The following is an 18,978-nucleotide window of genomic DNA, read 5'->3' as shown; positions in this document are numbered from 1 at the left end:
GTTTCATTTCATACATGCAAAAAAAAAACCTACAGAAGCAATGGGGTGTTCTAACCCATTTGCACACTACTGTATAATGTCACTGAGGGGTGTTACATAGACTATGGCTGCATCACATGACCTCACATATTTTATCATTGGCAGGATCAAACATGCTTGCAAGGCTCAGGCAGGGTTCTGGTACCTGTAACGTAGGGTTAAAAAGGGGTTTCTTACACAGAGTCAAAGTGTAAATAAAGTTTGGAAAAAATAAAAAATAAATAGGTAAAGTTATAGTCATGCTTTTTACATTTTGTTAGCTAACATATTTCCTAATAATTTCCTGATAAGATAAGTGAAATATGCAAAGAAAATATATAATGCTGCAACAGGTATTATAGCCTATAACAACGTATTTCGCAACACAGTTTCTACAGATAAACAAGGAAGTTCTAGAGTGTACTTTTATAGCAGCCTTTAATCAGTACATAAACAGCTTTCCAAGCTCATTTTAAGAAATGCAATGTGGCTTTATGCTGTACCCTATCGTAAGCTGATTATTTCAAAATTCTGTTGACACAAACTGCCTCTTCAGTGTAAGGAGGCCTATTTAATACTGCCCAGTTGCTAGGTAACCTTGTTTGGGGAGAGCTAGGGAGCTGGGTGGAAGTGTATGCAAGTATTATTTTTCCATTATCCGAATGTTTATATTTCTCAAAAGAGGCATCCAGCTGCTTTACAGTTATTTCTAGCTCAAGTATAGTTGTTAGCAGTCATGTTAGAAACGGTTGGTTGCACTTACTGCAAGTGGTTGCTCTGTTATGGATTATTTAGGAAGATCTGCTTGTAGAAACTTCCTTCGTAAGTATAAAATCAATATCTTGCATTTACTTTTCTTGACCGCATTATTACAATCACACACAAGCTTACTAAAGCGTATTAACAAAGGCTTCCTTTTTCCTTTATTAACTTCTGTATGCAATAAGGAGCAAAATGCATGTTCATTTTACAAAACTAAAACTCAGTAATTACATTCAAGGTAGGTAAGCACTCTCAGATGGTTTCTCATTTTGTTAATGCTAATCTGTAGTTCATTAAAGACTGGAGTAAAATGTATTGGAGCCTAATTTGCAGTCAACTTTGGAGAAACCATTTTTTTGGGGGGGTTAAATTGAGAATGGATGCCCCTTTAAAATGTTCTGAATTTGGAAGGGACCGTAGTATTGTTTAATTTAAAAAAAAAAAAAAGAATCAATGATACAGTTGCAATGTATCTGTTGCTTTTGTTTTACGCCTGTTTATATAATTAGTGTTGTATTAGGTATCTTATTACTGTTTCAATTAAGAAAATATTGAAAACGAGAATAGCTTAAAAGTATTCTTTACTTTTAAAGCATTCTTTACGGGGGGGGGGGGTTCTAAAGTTCGTATCAGGATTTAATTTGCACTTGGAAAAGTAGGGTTTTAATTAACGAAAAAAAAAGTATATAACTCACCTTGAAACAGTATTCAAATTATTTGTTGTTTAAAAAAAAAAACTTGAATGAACAAACTACAGTATGATTTGCTGGAAGTGGAAGCGATTGCAGGAGCAATAGCAGCCGGAGATTGACAGACCCCAGATGCGACGCCGACCATACAGAGAGAGGGTGTACAGGACCAGAGTTCATTTCTTAGATTTACCAGACGACGATCTAAAAACACGATTGCTTCTGGATAGGACAGCTCTTGTCGACCTCTGTCACACTGTGGGAGAACCTTGAATTGCTTATAAAAAGGGGCCATGCCGTACCCCGGCATATGAAGATGTTGTCACCTTTGCCCTTCTATGTCTCCGGGTCATTTCAGAGGGTTACGGGTGACTTGATAAAGAGAGTTAACGATGATATCAGTATCCCACTTAATCAGAAGCAGTTAGAAAGTATTAAAAGGGAGTTTTATGACATTGCTGGAGTAATGGGCGCCATCGATGGCACACAGGTTGAACTTAAAACAACCGCAGCACCATTCGTATACATATGTGATCAGGAAGGGGTTCCATTCACTAAACGTGCAGGTGATTTGTGATGCATCATAGAATATCTGGCACCAGGTGCCCCCTCAGAAATCTTTCACATGGTAGCTCAACTGAATCACACCCAACTCATGCTGATAACGACTCTGCATCACCATGCTGTAAAGTGTTTCAGCCAAGCAGACTGTTGCATTTGTGTTCTTTCCTGAGTTTCACAGCACCTACACTGTCAAGTTATTAAACCACAACCGCATCACTGGTTCCCTTTTTAAAAACGAAGAAACACAGCACGCTGCCATCCAGACAGAACAGCAACTGCAGTGACAGCCAGACAGCCCACAACAACAATAAACGCTACAAATAAATCTATTTGAAATACAGACTTAAACTAGGGGAAAAACTGACTCACAAATAGTTTATGCTGGTTCCATTTCTAATTGTACTCTCACAATCATTTTAACTAATCATTACTCATCCCCTAAGCACGGCGCATACTTACTTATTTTATGTTACACGTGACAAAACAGGCAGTTCAAAAAATAAAACATTAATAACCACAATAATAATATCAGGAATAAACTCTTGTGGCAAGATAAATGACGAGACCGAAGATGCAATATCCGTGTCACCAAAAACCCGAGATACAATTACAGGCTTTTTATTGCACACTTTGGACAACTTTATTTGTCATAATTAGTTGTACTTGCTGTTTACAATAGCTTGAAAAAGTAGCACATATGACAGTTTCCTTTACTTTTTGTAATGCTAAGTCCGTTTGTTACCGTAATAAACTGATTTGTCTCGCGTTGAACACCTGTCTGCTTCCCAGTCATGTTGTCGAGTTGCTATATTTGATTAATTTTCCTGTTTTCTCCATTATCTTTCAGTTACGCTTTTGCTAAAAGTTTTAGTAAATTTATGTCACTCGGCGTACGGCAGCATTTTCCCGGTTTTCAACGAACATGTCTCGGTTTTCATCAGTAACATTTTAAAATATGTTGGTCTTTTTCATTAAACTGCCAGTTTGTGGCGAGGGGTATTGCTGCAGAACGCAGACTCGCACAGCGTAGCTCACACAGGGTAGTGCTGCGTGCGCAACTCGTAATAGAAGTCAACATTATATGCTACAGCCCGATCACACGATAAAGGTGATTAATTTAGGTACTAAACACATTTTATTTCAAAGCAATAAGTCTAAACCCCAGGTTCGAGGGGTATTGACCGTAACTTAAAATACACACAACAATAACCTAACCGTAAACCTAAGGTTCGTGGGTTATTGGCTGGTCATCAATTAATTCTCACAGGGTAATCACTATATCAGAAATATGATATACAAAGATACTAAATGGAGACTTCTCTCACACAGCGCGCAAAGGATTCTGGTATATATAGAGATAGCTCGGGAGAATTTTTTCTATGGAATAAAACTTTTGAAGTAGATTTAACATTTGCCCAAGGTCTCTTGGAGAAAAGGCAGCACTAGCACATCATGACAGTATATAATTATTATGAAAAAGGCTATTTTCTGAGCATGGCCCCGCAATGTGGCGCATGCGCAGAAACATCACCCTAAACAAGCTGTGACTGCATGAAAGTCCTGATGTGTGTATCTCAGCTGTCTTTTCTATACAGTGCGTAATTATTAATATTCTTAACATTAAGTTAAGTTTAACCCATGTTTAACCATCTTTTAAATTATTATTAGCTGCGTGTGACGTCAAACAGAGAGCAGCCAAGAGCAGCCAGTGGAGCTGGAACCATTTTTATAGTGGGGGTGCTGAAAGTGATTGAACAAAACTCTAAACCCTGTATATGATGGAAGAAGGTGCACAGCACTTCAGTTCGAGGGGGTGGGTGTTCTATAATCTATAGGGCTGTAAACGGCTACTACTGGTAATAATAATAATAATAATAATAATAATAATAATAATAATAATAATAATAATAATAATAATAATAATAATAATGTAGCGTGCACGGGGGAAGGCAGCAGTAGGGCTGGTAGGTGACGTAATCACACACAGCCCGATATACGCTTCTTGCTAAGGAGCCGTCTCTTTTGTACAGCGGTACAGAAGAGAGATTTTCGCTCTTTTTGAAGCTTCAACCGAATGTATCTGCTTCCGTTTGCTCCTTACTACCACTGAATAAACAGCACGATTCTATAAGCTTAGCATGTCTGTTTCGATTCAACCGATCGCACAGGATACGTGCGAGCAACGCTCCAGATAAGGCTTTGGGTCTGGGAGTAACTTACGCTCTCATTTTAACACAGAGAGTGAAATGTATTTTCAGCGGGTAAAATGCAACATTACCTTGAAGTCATGAGTAATCTCGATAAATACTGTGCAATCTTTAATGGTAATGGGGTAGGCATTTTAGAGCCTTCCATTTTAACTGCAATGTTACTTTGAACTACTGTACAAAAACTTCGTATTAAAATAAAATCAGACAACAGCTGTTCTTATTCACTGTATTGACCACAGCGAATATGACTTTGAAGATAAGCCCAGGAAAATAACTTGTATTTTAACATTAAATTCTCAAACTCAGTGAACATGTTAAAACTTCAATATAAAGCCATATAGATAAATAAAATAAGGAAGTGCATTCATAAGTTATAAAACAGCTTTTACCCTTCAACCTGTGTAGCTTCAATACTTTTTTTATTCTTACTGTGATTGGCTGCATAGATAACAGGGCTAGCCAGAGATTGGATAATGTTTGTTGGGTTGTTTTTAATTGGGTACAGAACTGAAGACATTGTATTCTGGGAGTAGCAATGGTTAGTAGAAGTTTTAGGGGAAGCAGTCAAGCCGTGCAGCAAAATTGCTACGCGCATTTTACGCATTAGATTTAAACTTACTACGTATTTCGGATTTTTTTTTTTAATGAGTAAAAACGGCAGGTACGCAATTTATCTGGACCGCTGCATGCGAGTCCACACTTCAAATAAAAGGTATGCAGAGTGCGTAATGTGCGTACGGCTGTGGGCGCTAATGTCTGGAACGTATGATCAAATTTCCCTGGCTCCTGTCATAACTTACATTTTGACACAATCCGTTGTGTTTAATCATATACCCAATACACCAAATGGCTTTTATTTGAATTAAAATCTACAGTATATATTATATCGTAGTTTCCACACGATGAGAAGGGGTTATATACTGGATATTCCGGCTCCTGTCAAATGCGCTATTGCAGGCCCTGTATTGCTTGTACCAGTTGTAATTACTTTGGCTCGTTTTGATCCCTTCCAGTCCAGGACCAACCATATCCTATTTTTCCATTTAGCAGAGCCTTGACCCAAGGCAGGAGCAAGGGATACATTCACTGACTGTAACTGCCCTAAGTTTCTCCAGGGTTTATTCTGCTGGAGGTAGAACGACCTCTGTCAAGTTTTTATAGGTCTATTAGGGTAGTAAAATAGTTTACAATTGTTGCACAACCTTCTTGATCAATATTTTTTTCTTTTTTTATATTGTCAGTGGTATTGGTAATGCATTTCAGATGAATTAGGAATGTTTTAAGTGGGAGAAACAACTGTGGTGAATCTTGTGTCAAATAATCCCCAGTTTCTAGTTCCTAACCGATTCATCACTTATAGCAATGGGGCTATGGGAATCTCCAAATGTTTTTACAGGGCTTTTACTTTCTTTAAAAAAAGTTTACATTTGAACAGTAATTTTGCTGTTTACTATTAAGCAGATAAACTATGAAAATGATAGTGCTTATACTGGTACAGCACTGATAGAGAAACAGTATATGACCCATGGCAGTTAAATACTGCATATGTTTAAGCATATTTAGAAATATTGTAAAAAAAAAGTTCACTTTACAACAAAAACTGCCTACTAAATGTGTAAGATTGTATGTTTGCGTATATGAAAAAGCTACATATTAAAAAAAACAGTATGAGTATTACTATAAATAAAACATTGTTAAAACCTCCTACAATATTTCAACCAGTTGAAGCATAGCCAGATGTAGAGATAATAATGTAACTAAGCCTTTTCTCTTCCCTTCCTCTGCAGTTCTTCAGTAGCCATTTACACACCAAACAACAATGGCTCTGACGTCCCACAATCAGCTTATCCTGTCTGTTTATATCGTGACCTTCGTGACGGGGTTACCCGCCAACATCCTGGCCTTTTACACCTTCAGCATGAAAGTCCACCACAAACCAGCTCCCATCGACATCCTCCTTCTCAACCTGACCGTTTCGGATCTCATCTTTCTTCTCTTCCTGCCTTTCCGGATGGTTGAGGTCCTCTCAGGCAGTTGGGTGCTTCCCAACTTCCTGTGCCCTTTGAGCGGCTTTGTATTCTACTCCACCATCTACATCAGCACGTTCTTTCTAATGGGGGTCAGCGTGGAGCGATATCTTGGGGTAGCCTACCCTATCAAGTACAAGATTAACCACAAGCCCATGTATGCTATCATGGCGAGCGTTTTTTTCTGGATCATATCGGCTGCTCACTGCAGCATCGTCTACATCGTCCAGTACCAGAAACCAGGCAATGGGACTCATAATGTTTCCAGTTGCTATGAGGAGTTCACAAAAGAGCAACTTAATATACTTCTGCCAGTCCGCTTCGAAATGTGCCTTGTCCTCTTCTGCATTCCCTTCCTCATCACCTCCTTTTGCTACATCAGTTTCATCCGGATCCTTACCACACTGCCGAACATCAGCCACCGAAGGAAGCAGAGAGCCATTGGGTTAGCTCTGGGGACACTGCTGGTCTTCATTCTCTGCTTCTGCCCTTATAACATCTCCCACGTGGTGGGGTTTGTGAAATGGGAAAGCCCCGCGTGGCGCGTGGACACTCTGCTTCTCAGCACCTTCAACGCCTGCTTGGATCCCATCATCTTCTACTTTTCCTCGTCTGAAGTTCAGAACAGCGTCAGAAACTGCATATCAGGGGTCCTAGGAAGGATACGAGCCATCAATTTGTGTAAAAGACTTTGTCCAGCAGCGTACACAGTTGACGAGCAGATGGAGAGCAGCTTTAACAATCTGTGATGGGCCACCCTGCCATCTGAGTATGTGTTCTTGACTTTTGCTGTACAATGCAAGCCTGATTTTTGGAGCAAGTTGGCTGTTGATACATTTTGAGACAATGGGATTTTATTATGCATTCATAAACGTCTATTGCACATCCTTCTTCAGTGGAATTATTGCCCTATTCCATACCCGATTTCTTTGCGTCTCAAGCTGCTCAACAGAAGGTATACAAAAGGACTTGTTGGAAGATACTTGATAAAACTACTGAATAATTCACTCAAGCTTTCTTTTTCACCCGAAGCCACCTTGCTCAGCAGTGTCCAGCTGTTGCACGGCTATGGCCAAAAGTTTTTAGAATAAACTCATTTGGGTTCATAAAGTCGAAATGAAGCCTGCTGAATAATGTTACGTTAACATATTGGATTAAATACCGCTTTGCATCTTTGTATATACTTAACAAAAAACTGACACAAATAAAAAATGTGACATTTTGAAATCTAAAACGAAATACTACTGTACTACTCTTATGGCTTCTGGTAGACTTTTGCAATGTAATTCTGTTATATGATGTTAAATAAAAGCTCTAGATCATTATATATATATATATATATATATATATATATATATATATATATATATATATATATAGTATTCTAAACTACAGAAGCAATGGGGTGTTCTAACCCATTTGCACACTACTGTATAATGTCACTGAGGGGTGTTACAGAGAATATGGCCACATCACATGATCTCACATATTTTCTCATTGGCAGGATCAAAAATGCTTCTAAGGCTCAGGTAGGGTTCTGGTACCTGTAACATAGGGTTAAAAAGGGGTTTCTTACACAGAGTCAAACTGAAAATAAAGTTTGGAAAACAGAAAACAAGCATGTGACGTTATAGCCATGCTTTTTACATTTTCAAGAGTTTCTTGTTGGCTGACATATTTCCTAATCTTACACTGTAACAGACCTCACAGCAAACTTACCCATAGCAAAACGCATTGTGTGAAATCCTGTTTCATGTTTGCATAGAAAACAGTACAAAGTCTTTTTTTTATCTACCTTCATATAATGCTGTTCTGTTTCTTTTTACACGTCTGATAAGATATGTGTAATATGCAAACAAATAATGCCTCAACAGGTACCACTGTCTATAACACTGTCTTTGGCCACACAGTTTCTACAGGTGAACAGAGCCAATTATGGCAGCCTTCGAATCAGTAAATATACAGCTCTGTGGTTTTATGCTGTATCCTATTGCAAGCTGAATATTTCAATATTCCATTGACACAAACTGCCTCTTCAGTGTAAGGAGGTCTATTTAATACTGCCCAGTTGCCAGGTAACCCTGTTTGGGGAGAGCTAGGGAGCTGGGTGGAAGTGTATGCAAGTATTATTTTTCCTTTATCCGAATGTTTATATTTCTCAAAAGAGGCATCCAGCTGCTTTCTAGTATATTTCTAGCTCTAGTATAGCTGTTATCAGTCCTGTTAGAAGAGGTTGGCTAAACTTACTATAAATGGTTGCTGTATATGGATTATTTAGGAAGATCTGCTTGTAGAAACTTCCTTGGTAAGTATAAAATCATAATCTTGCGTTTACTTTTCTAGGATGTATTATTAAAATCCCATACAAGAGATCCATAGCTCACTAAAGTGTATTAAGAAAGGTTTTATTTTTTATTTGATTAAGTTCTATATTTAATAAGGAGCAAAATGCATTTTAAATTGACAAAACTACACCCTCTTGATCTAGTATTTGCTCTTTTTTATATATTACCAGTGGTATCCAGCAATAGCTACTTGAATGTTTTAAGTGGGAGAAACAACTGTGGTGAATCGTGTGTCAAATAATCCCCAGTTTCTAGTTCCTAACCGATTCATCACTTATAGCAATGGGGCTATGGGAATCTCCAAATGTTTTTACAGGGCTTTTACTGTCTTCAAAAAAAGTTTAAATTTGAACAGTAATTTTGCTGTTTACTGTTTGAGCAGATAAACTATGAAAAGGAGATGCTAATTCAGATTTACTTATACTGGTACAGCACTGCTAGAGACACGGTATATGAACTACGGCAGTTAAATACTGCATATGTTTAAGCATATTTATAAGTGTAACAAATCCCATTAAGTTATCTTTACAACAAAAACTGCCTACAAAATGTGTAAGAATGCATGTTTGCACCTACAGAAAAGCTACATATTGAAAAAACTGTATGAGTATTACTATGAATAAAACATGGTTAAAACCTCTGACATTATATCGACCAGTTGAAGCATAGCCACATATAGAGATAATAATGTAACTAAGCCTTTTCTCTTCCCTTCCTCTGCAGTTCTTCAGTAGCCATTTACACACCAAACGACAATGGCTCTGACGTTCCACAATCAGCTTATCCTGTCCGTTTATATCGTGACCTTCGTGACGGGGTTACCCACCAACATCCTGGCCTTTTATACCTTCTGCATGAAAGTCCGCCGCAAACCAGCTCCCATCGACATCCTCCTTCTCAACCTGACCATTTCGGATCTCATCTTTCTTCTCTTCCTACCTTTCCGGATGGTCGATGTCCTCTCAGAGAGTTGGGTGCTTCCCAACTTCCTGTGCCCTTTGAGCAGCTTTATATTCTACTCCACCATCTACATCAGCACCCTCTTTCTAATGGGGGTCAGCATGGAGCGGTACTTTGGGGTGGCCTACCCTGTCCAGTACACGATGAACCGCAAGCCCATGTACGCTGCCTGGGTGAGTGTCTTCTTCTGGGTCATATCGACCGCTCACTGCACCACCATCTACATCGTCCAGTACCAGGAACCAGGGAATGGGACTCAAAATGTTTCCCTTTGCTATGATGGTTTCACAGAAAAGCAACTTGATGTACTTCTGCCAGTCCGCTTCGAAATGTTCTTTGTCCTCTTCTGCATTCCCTTGCTGATCACCTCCTTCTGCTACATCAATTTTATCCGGATCCTTACCACCCTGCCGAACATCAGCCGGCAAAGGAAGCAGAGAGCCATCGGGTTAGCTCTGGGGACGCTGCTGGTCTTCATTCTCTGCTTCTGCCCTTATAACATCTCCCACGTGGTGGGGTTTGTGAAATGGGAAAGCCCCACGTGGCGTGTGATGACTCTGCTTCTCAGCACCTTCAACGCCTGCTTGGATCCCATCGTCTTCTACTTTTCCTCGTCTGAAGTTCAGAAAAACATCAGAAACTGCATATCAGGCGTCCTAGGAAAGATACAAGCCATTGGTTTGTGTAAAAGACTTTGTCCGGCGGTGGCCACAGTTGGTCGAGCAGATGGAGAGCAGCTTTAACAATCTGTGATGGGCCACCCTGCCATTTTAGTATGTGTTCTTGACTTTTGCTGTACGATGCAAGCCTGATTTTTGGAGCAAGTTTTCTGTGTCTATAGCTCTTGAAATTTATGTCAATAAACGAAAAGGGCTGTAGATGCATTTAGAAACAATGAGATTTTATTATGCATTCCTATACACCTACTGAACACGCTTCTTCAGTGGAATTATTGCTGTATTCCACACCGATTTCTTTGCAGCTCAAGTTGCTCAGCAGAAGATATACAAAATGACTTGTTGGAAGATACTTGATAAAACTACTGAATTGCTCACTCAAGCTTTCTTTTTCATCCAAAGCCACCTTGCTCAGATTAGTGCTTAAAGTCATTTTTGGTGCACATTTTCTGTGGTCTTGTAAATAAGCTATGTACGCAGACTTTCATGTCAATTTGAACACTGAAAATTCGACATTAAAGAAGCTATGTATTTAACTAATATTGCCCTAAATTGTCTTTTTGACATACGTTCTACACTGTACAAAAAGAAACCGGAATTTTACAGTAAGCTAAGACACTGCAATATTTCTATCTGTACAAGAAACAGGTGAGTAGTCATACTGAAAATACTTATTTTTTGTTCTCCTGCACAGAAGACTTGTTATGATCCAAAAGGATGCTTATACAATGGATATGGCAGAAATGCCTTTCTTAAAGGTAAATCTATAAAGCTTAATTGCCTTTCTTAGCTTAAAGCTAAGAGATTCAACTTTAATTTGGCTAAAAACATGACCTGTAATATTTGCTTTGGAGATGTTCTAATGGATTTACAGTGGTATTTTGCAATATATTCTACAACATTGTAAGCTTTTAAGATTGGATGCTTTTAAAATGTTTAACTTTTTGTATCTGTTTTACCCTAGAATTTGTAAATATTCCACCTACCCTTATACTTGCTTTTTAAAAAGTACCAGAAAATATGTATCATAACTGTACAATTATTTAATGATGACACAGAAAAAGCTATCGTTATTACAATTGTTGCTTGTATTGTGGTTTGAGAATACTTTAAATGTAACCTGGGAGGTTAATTGTGTTATGTAGTAGATTTGAAATGCTTGCCTACACAGACGCTTTGGTAAATAAAAATAAGTTTTGCTAGATGACTGATTAATGCTTTCCCAACGAGTTATAGCATGTTTAATTCAATACAACTGAATTTATTATACTGTGGGTGGATTCAAGTAAGTGAGCTGCTCAGAGCAGCTCAGTGAAAGAACGCACTTAACAGCACGCTCAGCTCCACTCACCCTGAGCAGCTCAGAATGCAACAGAGCAGATTTTATCACTGATCCAAGAGAGCAGAAAATTCTCACTCTGAGCCGCTCAGTTACTTAACACACCCAATATCCAGAATAGTCCTCCTTTTCCTTTCAATGGGCTTTGTGATGTCATAGCCGTGGTGATAGCTCAGCACATTGCCCACGGTTCCCTTTAAACCTATTTGTGTTACTAGTTTTTAATTTTAAATGACCTCATTGCCCAATCTCATTGTGGCACTCCAGGGTGTCGGCCATTTCAGGGATAATGGCAGTGCTTTGGTGTTTTACAAGGTAATAATGGAACAGCCATTCCATTATCACTTTTATATCTTTTTCAAGTTCATTATTTATTTACCTCTGTTTGTCTGAAATAAGCATTGCAGTCCACTGAAAGAGACAGAGAGGGGTTTGAGCGTTCCTGTGAAGCGTTTCATCAGTAAGCATTGTTTTAGAACAGGTCTGTTACTCAGTAACAACAGAACGGCTGACCTCCACAGAAAACTATAGACTGCAATGATCAGTTGTTGTACGGCTATGGCCAAATATTTTGCATCACCCTATAGAATGAACTAAATTTTGTTTCATAAAGTCGAATGAAACCTACTGAATAATTACGTTAACATATTGATATACGCTTTCTAGTTTTCTATATACTGAGAACAATTGAAAACGTGACATTTCGAAATCTAATATGAAGTACTGTACTATTATTATGGTAGCCTTTTGTGATATCATTTTGTTACATGATGTTAAATAAAAGATCTATATTAGGTTCATGTAGTTTATTTTTTTATTTTTATCGTGTCTGAATCCTAAAATTCTAGGCGATGCTAAACATTTGGCCATAGCTGTATAATGTGAGATATCACCACTCACAGCCCACCCAAGGCCTGACCATATAACAAAAACGATAGCACAGTACAGTAGTACAGTAATGCAAATGCATTGGTTGACCTTGTAGTTCTGGAGAACTCTGATGCCCCTTTATCTTCCTTTAGTATACAAAAATAACAAACACACACATTTTTATTCACAAAGAAAACACAACTGGAAACCAATCAAACTGGAAGCAAAATGCAGCTTTCTAAATAAAATTGCATGCAACATGTTTTCTTAAGATAACTCACCTTGCCTAATAACCACAGTCTTCCTGTCACGTAGCCAATATAATGTCTTCCAATCTGCTGTACATCTGACACAGCCTTCTGATCTCTCTACTACAGTAGTGTGCAAATTAGACATCTTAAACAACTTCTAAAAGTCTCATGCATGTTATCATTTGTGGCTATGTGTTCCTTTTCTCTTACTATTTAAAGCAATTGCAAGCCTATAAAATGTCCCCATTTTGACCCATTTTCCAAGATTTTCAGCTTCTTAGAACATGACGAAAGGTGTTGATGTTTTCTCGTTGATATACACATACAGAACAATCAAGCGTTCTCACTTACCATGAAAATAAAACGCTGTTGGCACAAGGTAGTAACACTTATGCAGAAGGCAGGTGACAGCTTGAAATTGGATCTTTTGTTTTTTATACTATAATACAATATTGTACAAATTTATTAGAACACCTCAAGATTTGTTTATATCCTTTATCTACCTGCCTGCAGGGTGTGAGAAATTTCAATTTTCCAGTCAATAATCAGTGATCTAGAAACAATAGGCACTCATGTGTGAAAATGTTAGGACACTTTGGGTTTTAATTAGGCATCTTAAACAACTTCTAAAAAGTCTCATGCGTTTTACCATGTGTGGCTATGTGTACCCTTTCTCTTACTATTTTCAATGAATGGCACTTGTGATCTATTAAAGTTATCAATTCAATTAAATAATCACTAACTGGCCTGTTTTGGACCATTTTCCAAGGTTTTCAGTTCCAGTGGTTTGATTTCAAATGCACATCAAATCAAAACAACAGAAGCAATGGGGTGTTCTAATAAAATTGCACATTACTGCATGAGTGAGCGTTCTTGAAGTTATGCATGCTTTGGGTCTTGTTTGATTTTTTTTAAATAAAAAAAAACTACAACATCAGGTATATCAGTAATAGATATTAAATCCATTTCCAATTTGTTCACCTCAATAAGCACCTGTATTCCACTGGATCAGCCCAGAGCCTCAAGAAGTCAGTTGTTACTAAATGTCTTTCTCGACATACAGTAGACTGCGGTTTCTTCAGCGGAAATAGCGCCAATGCTGTAAGACCAAGTCAATGTGACACATAGTTTGGCAACTGCAACCAGTGTAATGATCATAACAATAATTATGATAGTTAAATTCCTTATAGGAGATTATCAGATGGTTAGGGGGTGATAAGGTGGGAAAGCAATGGAAGGGGAGGGCAAGGTAAAATCCCCTGAAATATGTCAATATTAGTGTAGAGAATGAATAGATGAAAAGAAAGAAGAAAACACAGAGGAAGCAGAGGAAATTATCTTGGGAAATTTTCCTGTAACTGTGGTATGATGCAAGGACTCCTCCCCCTTCAAAACAGCTTGCTATCTACGACTTTGCTTTCACTGAATGACTAATAACAATTATGTGTGCGTACACAGGTATTTACTAAGTAGCTACCATATAAGTGTACTGGGCAGTGTTGTGTGATATATTGCTGTTACAGATTCTGTCCAGCCCCTTGTTGGTGAGACGAGATAAAGTTAAAAGCACTAAAACAACAGACGCTTTTTAACATATTCCCTCTCAACATATTCTCTATTATACTGTAATATATTTTACAACATACAAGCTATTCTGCTGTGTTATATCCCTGTCAAAGTCCAACACAACATGCAAACACTGTTTATAACACATGCAGATATGCAGTGGTCTTCAAACTTAATCAAACAAACTAATAACCAAGTAAACAGGATCAGATTCAGCTCATATTGAAGTCCACAGATGTCTGCCAGCTACCCTTGCTTTCACACTTAACGAGATAAGACACATTGCAAGTTTATTTCCAAGAAGCCACCCTAACCCTCTAGATGGTTTGTGGTTTCTACTTCGGCTGTCTGGCATTGTAACCACCTCAGCCTGGTTTTAGTTGCTTAGCAATGACTAGCATTTTTAGTCATTGCTAAGTAACTATTTTGTTTAGTTAAGTGTTTATTTATTTACCTGTCTGTGTATTAATTTATTTATGGATATATGTAGGTGTTTATTTATTGATTTGTCTAGTTTCCATAACAACAAAGCCTCATGGAACTGTATATACCGTTGTACTCTCTCTCTCGCTATAGATAGATAGATAATTGGGAGATAATTCCATCCCTGCCAGATCCACATGTGGAGTGTGGCTGGGTCTTGATTGATTAATTGAAGACGACTGCCCACCCTGAATATTAAAGTGTTGAAATTATTTCTTTTCTTTCAACCTTTATTTTGTTCCCGTGTTTGTTTGGTTCCAGTCTTGAGTAAATAATCCGCCTCTTTCTGCCTCGGGCTCTCCTTCCTGCTGCGGCTGTGGTGTTATATCCTGTCCCAGCCACGTTGGCTAACGGAGATTTAAGGTAACTTGGAGCATTTCCAGTGTACACCTGTCACAAAGACGGCCGGCGTGATCGCGCTCAGCATTTAATAAACAGAACAGAAAATAAAATGTTTTAAACACAAAAACACAAGCACAAAACAGGACACGGCACTTCACGCCAAAATAAAGACAAACAAAACAGACTACACAAACAAACACGGGGAGTAAAATAAATGGTTATTTTAGCTTAATTTCCTTTCCTACTTAAACTTCCCTCCTTCTCCTCACCCGTTCTCCACTCTCGAACACCCAACCCTGAGTGAAAGAAACGTGCATCTATATATACTGTTGTGCTGGGATTCAATTACTAATTAATTATTCATTTGAATCCCAGCACGTGAATTAATTCTGTGCAACCCCGTGCTCGCATATTACATTTAACCAGCACGTGAAGTGATTTGTGCTCTCCTCGTGCCTAAATACAAATCTACACTTTTTAAATACACGTGAAACACAGACCCGTTTATATCCCGTGTACCAATGACTATACACCAACATTTACACACGCACGCAACACACAACACATAATATGCACACAGGGGCGGGGCACATTGCCACAACACCCTATAAACTAAACACAAAACATGACAGAGCCTTCTGTTCTCCAGACTCTGACCTGAAAACCCACTGCCTCCATTCAATACTGGGCCTTTCTTAAGCAGATACTGAGGGCTGTATTGAGATTGCTGACGAAACGCATTTTACTTGTGACTGAATTAGCAGGTTTGCAACCCAAGTGGATATGAGAGGACAATTCATTAGCTGCACCACATAACCTACTCTTTGATACAAATCGAAAAAATGTATTTAAAATGTCTGATGATTAATACAGGAACGCAGATAACAATAAAAGAACACCAGTTCAACCCGAGGTACTCGCTGATATAGGACGTGTTAAGAAAATGATGATGAAAACAGGAAATAAGCATATTTTTATCCAAAAACCCCCCCAAAACACTTCTCAGTAGGTCAGGGGTGAAATTAAAGGTCAGTAGTTAGTGTTTTTTTTATTATTTCTGCTTTCTAGTCAAATATATATGATATATAATATATAATACGTAAGAAATGAGCTACAAAGAGGCTGAAAGATCTGAATCGGGTTAGAGTCTTTAAAATCGTAAAAGGAGTGCACATAATAAAGGCGTGTACTTTAAGGGCAGCACAGAAACCAGGAGCGAAGGACACAGCTGGATATTAAATGGAGATAGACTTAGAGGGAAGGAGACGCTACTTCACAAAGAGTGACGAGGGAAGGAATGGGCCACCTAGTGATCAGTGATATAGAAACATTAGGCACTCATGCATGAAAATATTATTGTACTCTAATTAGGCCTCTTAAACAACTAAAAAGCCTCATGCTATGTGTTCCTTTTTCTCGTACTATTTTAAGTTAATTGCATGTGTGATATCGCAAAAAGTCTACTGGAAGCAATAACAGCAGGACAGTATTTCATGTTAGATTTTAAAATGCCCAACAGCTGCCACTAATTCGTCAATCTTTCTGCCTGGTAATGCTTTCGTAGAATTGCCTGTGGAAGGGACGTGCGAAATGACACTGAAATAAAGAGGGAAGCAGTTGGTTTCCCCTGTGACTTACTGTAATCCATGCAAATGTACATTTTCAGAATGGAGCAACAGCTCTTGCTCATTTCCATAGTGGATTTGCTTAATAGGTTTCCAGGAATGCTGTACTGCTAGTCATGGTTTAATTATTAATTTAATGCTAGTGTAAACTGAGAACATGTCACAGGGATTCAGATTACGGCATGCAGGGGAAATGTAATAACTGGTAAGAAAGGGATGACTTGCAATTTACGAGGGACTGTGACGGGGTGTACTCCCCTTGTGCAATATTATTATTATTATTATTATTATTATTATTATTATTATTATTATTATTATTATTATTATATACATATATTGTTTTTATATGCAGGCGGACGAGCCGTCCATCATTATTTGTTATTGTCTGAGACACGCGAAAAAGCCGGTCTCGTGAAGTGTAGTTGGAGTGGATGGGGCTGAATCCCCATCCTGAGTGGCTCGTGGGAATGAGGCTGGAGCCTTAATAAGGTAATTGATTAATAACGTGATTAAGGATCCAGCCACAGTATATATATATAAAAAAGATCCACTCCGGGCTCATTGGTGGAAGAGCTTAGGAGAAAAAGACGGAGATAAAAAGAAGGAGCGTGAATGCTACCGGAGATACAATTAAAAATTACTTGTTATTTAAATCTGTTTTGTTTGGCTAATGTGCACTTTCTTTGTGTTTTGTTTAAAGTTTTTCGTTTAAATATTTACTTTTGTTTATTTAATAAAACACGGAGCGTCAGTGCTCTCAGTCTCAGCCCCATACCTTCTGTTTGTTTTGTTTTGCACTTCTTCCTGGTCCATAACGTCATCCCATACGTCTTTCCAGCCATCTTTGTGACAGGGACAAAAAGACTGTTGATCAGGTCTGACAGATTTTAACAAAGGGCTGAAAGTGCAGTAGGAGAGGCAGAAATGGGAGAGCAAGACCAATCCATCCACAATTGAGGCTTGATGTAATAGCAGACTCTAGGAAAGATTGGTAGCATTTTACATCAAGCAGTAAGATCTAAAACACTGGGAACATTTAAAAACAAAGACTAGATTCTGTGCTTTTAAAATCAGTTCCCCCCCCCCCCCCCAGCAGGGAGAGAACGGTGTGTAAACATAGCTTTGAAGTGGCCTGAAACCTGGTCTCCTGAAACCAAGTTCCAAGCCACAAAGTGGCTTGGTGTTCCCTCAGCTTAATGTTTACTGAGAAAGGGTGGTCCATGATAAATGCTAATGGAGTCTATGATGTCACAGATTTAATTTTTCTACACCTTTTTCTGCACTGCCATGAATCTAGGTACAGTCATCTGCCATGATCAACCTCTTCAGCAACGTTAGTTTATTATTGAACAGAGAAGATTAGTTCAGACAGTGTAGACCCTACCAATGTTTTCGTACACTGTGTTGTATGTGCTCCTTGCGCTGCCATTGCTGGTAGTGTCACGTGAGCTGTTCAGTGTGTTGATATCTAAATAAATCCTGTTTGCCTTCAGCCTCCGTCTCGATCTCCTGCCCGTCACTCAGCAGCGAATGCACACACCCACACGGCAGACGGCTACCCTGTCACAAGCATTAATACCCTTTCTAGACAAGGGATTTGGAAGAGCTCCCGAATAAAAGCTGAATCTCTTAAAACAATAATTGTGTGAATATAGTAATTGTCACAGCTGTGTATAATGGTATTTAAAACAGGATTCATCCGTCCGACTTTTTTTTTACATATCCACCATTACTCTGGTCCCACTGCAATCGGATATGCGACGGATTACTGCACTGCAATGTGATTGTATGACTGCAATATACAAGGTTATTATAAGAAATGTAAACTTCTGTAAATCATTTATGAATCTGTTATGAATCCAGTTTCAAACCTTAATCATGTCTGCAATAAAACAACCCACAGGACTTTAATAACTGTTGCCATGTAGGAAATTAACCTTGTCTGTTTGCTGAATGAAACATTTATTGGGTACACCTGCTCCTTTCCACCTCCCATGCACTTGAAGTGTCTTAGATTGATGCAATACACAATACTGAATGCAGCTAGAAGTGAATATTAAACTTGATTTCTTTTTTTTCATTTTAAAATATTTTTTGCGCAATATTTTGCATCTCTGAGTTGCACAGTATAAGTTCAATCAGGGCCTGGATTGAATACTTTATAACGACAGTGGCACTACCATAAATGTGGGAAACACATTCATGGCAGTGGTTTGATTTTGCATGCCCAGCCAATCAAAACTACAGGAG

At 38.4% G+C, this 18,978-nt stretch overlaps 2 protein-coding genes across 2 annotated transcripts; both read left to right on the top strand.

The window, feature by feature from the left end:
• Positions 1–648: 648 nt before the first annotated feature.
• On the top strand, positions 649–7,475 carry LOC131707052 (free fatty acid receptor 2-like). The gene is made up of 2 exons (XM_059009116.1): positions 649–840; positions 6,031–7,475. The coding sequence occupies exon 2, from the start codon at positions 6,063–6,065 to the stop codon at positions 7,017–7,019; it is 957 nt and encodes a 318-aa protein (XP_058865099.1). The 5' UTR covers positions 649–840; positions 6,031–6,062; the 3' UTR covers positions 7,020–7,475.
• Positions 7,476–8,892: 1,417 nt separating this feature from the next.
• Positions 8,893–11,454, top strand: LOC117433762 (free fatty acid receptor 2-like). The gene has a single exon (XM_034056165.3). It carries the CDS (start codon positions 9,371–9,373, stop codon positions 10,316–10,318), a length of 948 nt encoding a protein of 315 aa, XP_033912056.3. The 5' UTR covers positions 8,893–9,370; the 3' UTR covers positions 10,319–11,454.
• Positions 11,455–18,978: the final 7,524 nt, after the last annotated feature.

This window comes from Acipenser ruthenus, chromosome 38 (genome assembly GCF_902713425.1).
Source record: "Acipenser ruthenus chromosome 38, fAciRut3.2 maternal haplotype, whole genome shotgun sequence".
Classification (NCBI taxonomy): domain Eukaryota; kingdom Metazoa; phylum Chordata; class Actinopteri; order Acipenseriformes; family Acipenseridae; genus Acipenser; species Acipenser ruthenus.
The sequence above is the reverse complement of the archived record's forward strand: the minus strand, read 5'-3'. Positions and strand labels throughout refer to the sequence as shown.